Source organism: Lucilia cuprina, chromosome 2 (genome assembly GCF_022045245.1).
Source record: "Lucilia cuprina isolate Lc7/37 chromosome 2, ASM2204524v1, whole genome shotgun sequence".
Lineage (NCBI taxonomy): Eukaryota > Metazoa > Arthropoda > Insecta > Diptera > Calliphoridae > Lucilia > Lucilia cuprina.
Genome location: NC_060950.1, coordinates 19235280 through 19246335, shown reverse-complemented (window position 1 = coordinate 19246335; position 11056 = coordinate 19235280). Strand labels below are relative to the sequence as shown.

Genomic DNA, 11056 nt, shown 5'->3' with positions numbered 1-11056 from the left:
ACGTTATTGATTTCTTAACCTTTTACCCAATTCGATTATTAATTATTGAAATTTGTATGAAAAACTTACAAAACTTACAAATACCTTTCCTCCTTCTTCCGCTTCTATATAGGATTCCGAAATACCCGATAAAATACACATTGATGATCGTAATACCATCAAAACTCTAATTGTCACGCTTATGTTGCGATCTCCGCCGGCATTGCAAAAACAACTCAGTGATGCTGTTAGCATCATTGGTAAATATGATTTTCCCAAGAAATGGCCACAACTTATCGATGAAATGGTTGATAAATTTGCAACTGGTGATTTTAATGTAATTAATGGCGTTCTACAAACGGCTCATTCACTCTTTAAACGTTATCGTTATGAATTTAAATCACAAAATCTTTGGGAAGAAATTAAATTGGTTTTGGATCGTATGGCTAAACCTTTAACCGATTTACTTTTGGCCACTATGCAATTGACTAAAGTTCATGAGAATAATACGGAGGCATTGAAAGTTATTTATGGTTCATTGGTGTTGGTGTGTAAAGTATTCTATTCGTTAAATTCACAAGATTTGCCGGAATTTTTTGAAGATAATATGGCTACTTGGATGAAAGCATTCCATGAGCTATTGACAGTAGATGTAGCATGCTTACATACGGGAGATGATGAAGATGCTGGGGTATTGGAACATTTGCGTTCACAAGTTTGTGAGAATATTGGCATGTATGCTCAGAAATATGATGAAGAATTTGCTCCTTTTATGGAAACTTTTGTCACCGCCGTGTGGGAATTATTGGTTAGAACTGGCATGCAAACTAAATATGATGCGGTAAGTTTGTTGTTTGTTTGTTTTTTAGTTTTAGTTAAGATAAAGAACTATGTTTTATGTTATTTTAAACTTTTAGTTGGTTTCCAATGCTTTGCAATTCCTGTCCGTGGTTGCCGAACGTACACAATATCGTAAAATTTTTGAAAATCCTGAAATTTTAGCAAATATTTGCGAAAAAGTAGTTATACCCAATTTAGATTTCCGTCAATCGGATGAAGAACTTTTCGAAGACAGTCCCGAAGAGTATATACGTCGTGATATAGAGGGTTCTGATATTGATACTAGACGTCGTGCTGCTTGTGATTTAGTTAAGACTTTATCACAAAATTTCGAAGCTAAAATCTTTGGAATATTTGGTCAATATTTAGAGATTTTATTGGGCAAATATAAAGAGAATCCAGTGGCCAATTGGCGTGCCAAAGATACTGCTATCTATTTGGTAACTTCATTCGCTTCACGTGGTGGTACTCAAAAACATGGTATTACCCAAGCATCAGAATTGGTACCTTTGCCAGAGTTTTGTGCTCAACAGATAGTTCCCGAATTAGAGAGGCCTAATAGTAAGTTTTACGCCATTTTAAGTTCTTTGTTCATTAGACTTAATTGTGTTTTTTACAGTTAATGAACTTCCTGTTTTGAAATCGGCGGCTCTTAAATTTATTATGGTTTTTCGCAGTTTATTGGGCCAGCAAACTTTATTGGCTGCTATGCCTCATTTAATACGTCATTTACCCGCTGAAAGTGTGGTGGTACACAGCTATGCTGCCTGTGCTTTGGAGAGAATTTTCACCATGAAAGATCCAGCTAATGCTTTACTGTAAGTTGACTAAATTTATGACTGCAATTAGTGTGTTTATAATTCATTTATTTCTTAGCATTGGTCCCCAACATTTGGCACCAGTGGCTAATGATCTTTTGGGTGCTCTATTCGCCACTTTAGCTTTGCCCGGCTCGAATGAAAATGAATATGTTATGAAGGCAATAATGAGAAGTTTTGCCTCATTACAAGAACATTCGTTACCCTTTATGGGTGTGGCTTTACCACGTCTTACCGAGATTTTAACTATGGTAGCTAAGAATCCTTCAAGACCTCATTTCAATCATTATTTATTCGAAACCATTTCCTTGGCCATTAAGTAAGTTTTAAACAAAATATTTCAATGATAAAATCTTTTAAGTTTTTCTTTATATTTTATAGAATTGTTTGTAAAACCGAAACCGCTGCTGTTAGTTCTTTCGAAGAGGTTTTGTTCCCTGTTTTTCAGGGTATTTTACAGCAAGATATTTTGGAATTTATGCCTTATGTCTTTCAAATGTTGTCATTACTTTTGGAAATACGTGAAGGATCGGGTCCTATACCTGAACCTTACTGGGCTCTATTTCCCTGTTTATTAGCTCCTCCTCTATGGGATAGATCGGGTAATGTTACCCCTCTTATACGTTTACTCTGTGCATTTATTAAACAAGGTTCAGCTCAAATTGTAGCCATGGAAAAATTGGTAAGTTTGAGTTTTCTCTGTCAACATTAAACATTTTTCTAAATTTCTTTTTATTTTCCTTTTACCCTAGAATGCCATTTTGGGTATATTCCAAAAAATGATTGCTTCTAAAGCCAATGATCATGAGGGCTTTTTCCTTCTTCAAAATCTTTTAACTTATTATCCACCCAATGATTTACAGGCCAGTATGCGTCAAATATTTGCTTTGTTATTCCAACGTCTGTCATTGTCCAAAACTACGAAATATGTTAAAGGTATTATTGTTTTCTTCTGTTACTATACTGCCAAATTAGGCGCACCCGCTTTGGTGGAATTAATCGATCAAATACAAGCCAATATGTTTGGCATGGTAGTCGATCGTGTTTTTATACAAGATATGGCTAAAGTTTCTCTTGAATTAGAGCGTAAAATTGTAGCTGTTGGCATTTCGAAAATATTATGTGAATGTCCTGCTATGTTGGCACCACCCTATAATCAAAATTGGTCTAGATTATTGCAGGCCTTAGTTGAGCTCTTCGAATTGCCTCCCGATAAGACAGCTTTAGAAGGTGATAATTTCGTTGAACCCGATGATGCTTCCGGTTATCAGGCGGCCTTTTCTCAATTAAGCTATGCTCAACCTAAAACACAAGATTTTCTACCAGAAGTCACCGATGGTCGTAAATTTTTAGCTGATTCTTTGGCTAAATTGGCTCAGGTACGTCCTGGCGAAGTACCCCAAATGGTGTCTGCCATTGGTGATCATCATAAGCAGGCTTTGCAAAAATATTGCGCCCAATATGGTGTACGTATTGTTTAAGTTGTTTTGTGTAAGTTTTTTTTCTTATACTATCACATTTTTTTACTGTTTTTTTATATTATTATTTTTCTTCAAAATTTTGTTAATTTTTCTATTCAATTGTTTAGTTTTTGGCATTAAATAAAACTTATAAACTTTGTAAAAGTATTGCAAAAATAAATTTCAAATATCTTTAAACATATTTCAGATTTGCTGTTTTTAAAAATATTCAAGATTCATAAAAGAGTTTTCAAGATTCAAGATTTAAGTTAAATAGTTGTGGGGTGTGTATAAAGGTAAGTTTGTTTTTTTAATTGTTAATATTTTTAATATATTAGCTGGCAATGTAATTAGTTTTTATTCTCAATATATAAAGATATTGTATAAAAAAATATTTGAATAGTTGAATTTGTAATCAGTTGTTATGGCTATAGCCAATCAGTTTGAAATTTTTCATGTTCGAAAGGCATTATGGTCGAGGCAAAAACAACTAGAGACTACTATTAGGATTGGAGTTTTGTTTGCTAATGAAGATATTAGCAAAATATTTTGCATTATTAATGAAAAAATTAGAAATATTTTTAATTGTTGTCTTAGGTTTAGTTAAGAAGGGCAGCCTAGTTGCGGTCCCGTTGTGTTACCCTAGTAATCGTAAGAGTTCATTTGATTATTACTATCTACTTCCAGATTTAGATTATCTGGTTTGATTTACAAAATTTAGGAAATTCTTTAGGCATATCCCAGATAGCTCATACAAACAAGATAAAGCAGCAAGGCAGAAGGATTGTTCTCTGCTTTTATTGAATCAACAGCAATAGGAGAGAAGGTGAGATATTGTTTCCTCCCCCTCCTTATTATTACAACTTCTACATTGGTCGTTATACTCGAGACCTATTCTTCTGGCGTGATTATCAATAGTACAATGTCGATATAAGCCTTTTTATATGTCCATTGTATAATGGCCAAAAAGACCTCGAATTGAGACAGGCGGTTTCACTGAACCAAGCTTACAGTTACTAAGAGTGATACTAGTAAATGCGTTGATTTCATCTTCCCCCTTTCATCGCACCATTTCTGGCAAGTTCGTCAGCTAAAAAGTTTCCCTTACAATTACTATGTCCAGAGACTAACATTAGCGTTATTCTAGAATGTCTCGCTATCTGGCAAAAGATGAGCAATGGCAGAGAAGGTGAGGTATTATTTCCTCTTTCTCTTTATTAATACAACTTTTGCAGTAGTCGTTATATTTGAGATCCATTCCATTGAGACAGGCGGTTTCACTGAACCAATAGCTTACTGTTACTAAGAGTGATACTAGTAAATACGTCGATTTTATCTTTCCCCTTTCATCGCACAATTACTGGCAAGACATTAGCGTTATTCTAGAATGTCTCGCTATCTGGCAAAAGATGATCAATAGCAGAGAAGGCGAGGTATGGTTTCCTCCTCCTCCATATTATTACAAATTCTACATCAGTCCTTACATTCGAGATCCATTCTTCTGCGTTATTGTCAGTAGAACAGTGTCACCTTATGACTGATACCAGCATTCTTATCTGTTCCCTGCGAAAGCTTAATAGTAAGCTTGACCTGAGAGCATCGTATGGAGGTTAAAAAGATCTCGAATTGAGACAGGCGGTTTCACTGAAGCAATAGCTTACAGTTACTAAGAGCGTTTTCATCTTCCCCCTCTCATCGCACCATTCCTGGGAAGTTCGTCAGCTATGTAGTTTCCCTGATAAATACTATGTCCAGGGACCAACATTATAAATACATATATTACCCGATATTTGATAACACCTCAGTCAGTTGGCGACTCGTTTAATAGCATATATATTTACCTCTAAAATGCTACAATAATTAGGTAGCCTTAACTACCTAATTTGATTCCAAAACTTTGATTCCAAAACTTTCAATGTAAAAGCCAACACCCACTCTTCCACCCCATTCGGAGTCGTCAGTGAAAAGATTTGTTACACTACTAGTTGAGTGTGACTAGTGGGAACTCGAATGTGAAAGCGTCTGTGGAAATGAGAGTTCGCAACGCAATAGTCTACATAAAGATGCAATGACCCGAAGTGTTTAGTTATCCGTGTATGCCCATATACCACAACTACCAGACCACGAGCCATACGCGTTTAGTCTGATTGTGAAAATTAAGGGCTACTTGAATCGCCATTAGGCCAGTTGTTAACCAATTCATTATGGTAAACAGGGCCTTCGTAGGCGTCGACCTCATTGCTCCCGTGACTTGGATTGCAAATTTTTTTTCTTAAAATATTTGCTTTTCTAAAAAAAAATCTTGTGGTTTGGTTCTTATCATAATTTGAGAATTAAGTTGTGTTGTTAAGTGAAATTATCTATGAATAAAAATAAAAAGTTTTTTGAACTTTAAAGCATAAATTATAAATACATTGGTTCCGTTTTCAAAATGCAGGCATTTTAAATGTGAACTGAAAAATTTTTGGAATTTAAGTTTGAACAAAATATAGAAAATCCATTTTATATGAAATTTCGAAACAGCAGTGAAAATTGCCGATAATAGTACTTATTTATAACTTCGACGAATGTCTGGCAGTGGCAAAGAAAGTGTTCCAAAGTTTCACTGTCCTCTCTACATGCTCTACATTCTTCTGAATCCGCACGTCCAATTTTGCATGTAATACTGTGTGTTCACTTAAAATTCGTATCATCCTGCTCTCATCGGGGTCACCCCATAGGATCTACGTGGTTCTACCCACTGTTTCAGTATTTCAAGATTCCTTATGGGATTCTCTCACCCATTTTATTAAATATTTTTGTCTAGTAAATAAATTACTTTTCCGACTTGTTATCCTATTGGCTAGTTTACAAGCAAGTCTGTAAACTGGACAACTGACTAGTCAGTGGAATAGTAATTTAATAAGTCTAACTAGTCTATTTGCTAGTCTAGGTACTGCAAACTTATCTGTTATGTACTACTTTATGGACTAGTCTATCCATTAGTCTATTGACCAATTTATTCTCTAATCTATTAACTTGTATAAGGACTAATCTGTTTTTTGTCTTCTCTATTGTCTAGTCTATATTCTTTGGATTAGTCGATTGACTAGACTATAGATTGTAGAACCAAGACTATTGACTTGTCTTTCTGTGTCTATATCGCTGACATCTTTCAGACTCTCTTAAGAATAGTTGATTGTTATGGATGCTACCATGGTAGTCGATATTTATAGGATACTTACTGAATAAACGCTGTCTAAGGGTTCTGATAGCAATTCTAGCTGGACACTGCTCAGTTTGAACCTTTTGTCAATAAGTGGGACAGTAGTTTACCGCACTATTGCAGGCGAAGATGAGGAGAAGTAGAGGCGATTGATCAAACTATTTGTTAATGTCTTAGGAAACATAATCTCAGGCTGATATGGCTAGAGAATAGGTTTCACGATGAACTGCGGAAATTGAGGGACTAAACCCTCGTATATTAGGCTATATCCACTTATGAATAGACCCATTTTCATCTAATCTCTTTACTTATCTTATTACTTCATTGTCTTGTTATAGTGTTTTTTGCTTCTTTGTTTTTGTCATCACTCTTTGAAGGGAATCACAATGGACCCCTTCTTAACCTAAACCAAACCTATAGTTTCTTGACTAGTCTATGAAATTATCATTTAAATGGGATATGACTCTTCTATGAAGATCTAAGTCTAATATCTAATCGATTGGCTTGTCTATGAAACAATCTACTGACAAATCCTATTAGTACATACATACATATTTCTTAATGAATTTCCATACTTGAATCTTGGTTTTTGTACCCTTCACCTTCGTGAGAAGGGTATATATAAGTTTGTCATTCCGTTTGTAATTTCTATAATATAATTTTCCGACTCTATAAAGTATATATATTCTAGATCCTTATAGATAGCGGAGTCGATTAAGCCATGTCCGTCTGTCTGTCTGTTGAACTCAGTTTTTAGAGGTCTCCAGATATCGGCAAGATCCGAATCATCAATAATTCAGTTAGACATGCTTTCGAGAAGATCGCTATTTAAAATCATCAAAATCGGTCTATAAATAACGGAGATATGAGCAAAAATCCGAGACAACCTCTGAAAATTTCATCAAAAACGCCACATTTTTTCCATGCTTTGTTAAAAAAGCAACAACAACACTGTGAATTGGATAAAGATGTACATGTGCATGTGGAGATGTATTTGGTTTTATTCTTTCTGCTACAGTTTATATTTGTTTTTGTGTATGTTATGTGTGACATGTGTGCAGAGATACAAAATAAATAAAAACTGTTTTTTAAAACATACTTGGTGAAGGGTATATAAGATTCGGCACAGCCGAATATAGAAATATTACTTGTTTTATTTATAATATTTTATAATTTCTAATGGAAAAAGACCTTAGAAATATGCATCTTTACTTACCATTGCCAATCCTTTTTCGACCATCAAACAAATTGATAAATGAATAATAGAATCTGTAAACATAAATAATTTTTTTGTTCAAATTGTAAACATTATCAAGTAATTATTAAACAAAATATTTTAAAATGTAAAAATATTCAAAATTTTCGTTAAATTAACTTACATGAAATTAAAAATAAGGATGCATGTCCTTCGCCTTCATTACGGCCACTTAAAAAGAAATACCATTCAAGAGGATTGATTCTAATGCCATATCTACAGAAATATAAAAATTAATTCAATTATATATATATTTTTAAAAAAATCCCTTTAATAAAACTTACTTTAATAAATTTTCTAAACACAGTCTAAAACCTCCTATAGTTAATAACAGGAAACCCCAATTAACTAAACCGGTAAAATTGCTAAAACCAGAACTCCATGAGAATAAAGAATCTCTGGGTCGATGGCAGCTAAAAAGGAAAAAACAATTTTATAAATTTATAAAAAAAAACAAGTAAGAGTTCTATATTCGGCTGTGCCGAATCTTATATACCCTTCACCATGATGTGTTAAAAAACAGTTATTACGAATTTTATTACAAAAAATCAAAAAATACCATTTGTAGCCCATTTTATACGATCTAAATTAATCCGGGCTCTACATGTTTAACTTCATATTTCTAGGTTCAATATTATAGAAATTTTAAAAGGTACCTTTTGTAGAACGAACAAGTACCAAAAACTTCCCTTTTATGGGTTCCTACTTAATCCAGGCTCTACATAATGTTTATAGGTTCAATGTTATAGAAAATTCAAAACGTACCTTTTGTAGAACGAAAAAGTACCAAAATGTCCCCTTTTATGTATTCTGGACTAATCCGGGCTCTACATACTTAATTTCATGTTTCTAAGTTCAATATTATAGAAAATTCAAAATAAAGTTCCATTTGTAGAACGAAAAAGTACCAAAAGTCCCCTTTTATGTGTTCTAGCCTAATCCTGGCTCTACATACTTAAATTCATGTTACTAAGTTCAATATTATAGAAAATTAAAAAAAGTACCAAAAAGTGCCTTTTTATAGGTTCTTACCTAGTCAAGGTCCTACATTCTAAATTTCATGCTTCTAGGTTCAATATTATAGAAATTTCAAAAAGTACCTTTTGAAGAACGAAAAAGTGCCAAAAGTCCCCTTTTATGTGTTCCAACCTAATCCTGGCTCTGCATACTTAATATCATGTTTCTAGGTTCAATATTGTAGAAAATTCAAAAAGTACCTTTTGTAGAAAGAAAAAGTACCAAAAAGTATCTTTTTCCAAGTTCTTACCTAGTCAAGGCACAATATGCTAAATTTCATGCTTATAGGTTCAATATTATAGAAATTTCGAAAAGTACCTTTTGAAGAACGAAAAAGTACCAAAAGTCCCCTTTTATGTGTTCTAGCCTAATCCTTGCTCTACATACTTAATTTCATGTTACTAAGTTCAATATTATAGAAAATTCAAAAAAGTACCTTTTGTAGAACGAAAAAGTACCAGGGTGAAGGGTATAAAAATTGGAAATTATATAAATCTTACGGTTTATCGGGTTGTTCTTTACGTTGTTTTTCTTCTTTGGTTGTTATTTCTTCAGCACGTGTTACACTCTGTGTCCTACGATATCTAGACTTTTTCTCTGTATTGCCGCCATTATTGTCTTCTTTGTCCAAAACTTTACGAAATTGTTTAAGATCAATCGGTGTACCATGTTGATCGAATAGATTTTGTGTTGATTTACGATTACGCAATTCACTCAAATTATGTTCACTGGCCGATGCTGAACGCCGTAGTTTTTTAATCATCCCCACGCGTCCATTCGGTTCTTTTGTAGTCATTTTTCTGTCTGTGTATTATTAACTGAAAGTTAATAAAATTTTTAAGAAATTTTTGTTTATTTTCGTTAATAATATTAATTAGTAATGAAATAAATTTCAAAAAATTAAAATCGATTCAATTTGAATTTTTCTAAAAAAAATCTTTAAAAAACAGAGAACATTGACCTTCAGTTCAATTAGTAAATTGTATATTTTGTATATTAAAATAAATACATAAATTTTCAAGCATATGCATGTTCAGTTTCTTTCTTCTAATAACTTTCAATAAGATTAGAATTAAAGAAATTCTTTTTCTATAATTTCTGGCGCCATATTATAATTCCTAAGAACAAAAAACTTCTTATCAACAAATTTGCAAGGTTAAATTGCAATAAAATCACAAATATTATTTCTTTCCAAAGTTTTGTTGTTAAAATTATAATTCAAAACTATCAAAAAGTAAATATCGAATTGTATTTTTTATGATAAGACTATGTCCTAAAACTCGAAAGCAATCTAAGCATTTCCTCCCATTTTATTCACCCTTGCAATATTGCAAGATTGATTTTGTTTGAGGTGTTTAACATGTCTAAAAGTAATTTTTGAAAATCACTTTATATATTCATTTTTCAATGTGTAATCCTATAACTGTTTGTAACAAACCATTATGTCAATTATTTAATCATATTTGTTGTCATTTTTGTAATAAAATAAAAACATTTTCAAATCATATGCATTCATGCGATTAGTTTATATGCCATAGTTTAAACCATTGTAAATAAAATTCGTGTCTTATTATAAGTAAAATTATTATTAATAAATAATGCAAAGTATCAATATCGTTTTAGAAATAATTAGCACTCAATTTTGTATATAATTTATATTTAAAAGGTTTCTGAATATTACATTACCATATGTACAATGATATACCACACTGTGGTATATCAAATAGAATACAATAAAATACGACTAAAACGAATTAGTGACATGACCCATTAGAAATTATTACACTTAGCAAAATTATAGATAATTTTAAAAAAGTACAATATAGTATAACAAAGTAAAATTACTATAGTCAAAACTACCGTCCACTAAATGCCTATAGATTAGTCTATAGTCTTGACTATAAATTTGTCTATAGTCTTAAATATAGATTAATCTACAGTCTTGACTATAGACTAATCCATAGTCAAGACTATATACTAATCTATAGTTAAGACTATAGACTTATCTATAGTCAAGACTATAGACTAATCTATAGTCAAGACTATAGACTAATCTATAGTCAAGACTATAGACTACTCTATACTCAAGACTATAGACTAATCTATACTCAAGACTATAGACTAATCTATAGTCAAGACTATAGACTAATCTATAGTCAAGACTATAGACTAATCTATAGTCAAGACTATAGACTAATCTATAGTCAAGACTATAGACTAATCTATAGTAAAGACTATAGACTAATCTATAGTCAAGACTATAGACTAATCTATAGTCAAGACTATAGACTAATCTATAGTCAAGACTACAGACTAATCTATAGTCAAGACTATAGACTAATCTATAGTCAAGACTATAGACTAATCTATAGTCAAGACTATAGACTTATCTATAGTCAAGACTATAGACTAATCTATAGTCAAGACTATAGACTAATCTATAGTCAAGACTATAGACTAATCTATAGTCAAGACTATAGAC

At 32.3% G+C, this 11056-nt stretch overlaps 2 protein-coding genes across 2 annotated transcripts in view; one reads left to right on the top strand and one right to left on the bottom strand.

The window, feature by feature from the left end:
- Window positions 1-9416, bottom strand: part of LOC111682921 (diacylglycerol O-acyltransferase 1) — a 10536-nt gene extending 1120 nt beyond the window's left edge. The window contains exons 1-4 of the mRNA XM_046948975.1: window positions 9075-9416; window positions 7842-7970; window positions 7682-7773; window positions 7519-7571 (exon numbers count right to left, since the gene is read on the bottom strand). Coding sequence (XP_046804931.1) covers window positions 7519-7571; window positions 7682-7773; window positions 7842-7970; window positions 9075-9370 — 570 coding nt within the window. The 5' untranslated portion in view covers window positions 9371-9416. The remainder of the gene's footprint in view (window positions 1-7518; window positions 7572-7681; window positions 7774-7841; window positions 7971-9074) is intronic.
- Window positions 92-3256, top strand: LOC111682920 (exportin-2). Its single transcript, XM_046952368.1, has 6 exons — window positions 92-820; window positions 897-1380; window positions 1439-1637; window positions 1696-1956; window positions 2019-2319; window positions 2390-3256. Exons 1-6 carry the CDS (start codon window positions 182-184, stop codon window positions 3116-3118), a joined length of 2613 nt encoding a protein of 870 aa, XP_046808324.1. The 5' UTR covers window positions 92-181; the 3' UTR covers window positions 3119-3256.
- Window positions 9417-11056: the final 1640 nt, after the last annotated feature.

Coding starts and splice junctions, on each gene's coding strand:
- LOC111682920 (XM_046952368.1), top strand. CDS start 182: ATGTTGCGATCTCCGCCGGCATTGCAAAAACAACTCAGTGATGCTGTT. Junction 1,957..2,018: donor ACCATTTCCTTGGCCATTAA/GTAAGTTTTAAA, acceptor TATATTTTATAG/AATTGTTTGTAAAACCGAAA. Junction 2,320..2,389: donor TTGTAGCCATGGAAAAATTG/GTAAGTTTGAGT, acceptor CTTTTACCCTAG/AATGCCATTTTGGGTATATT.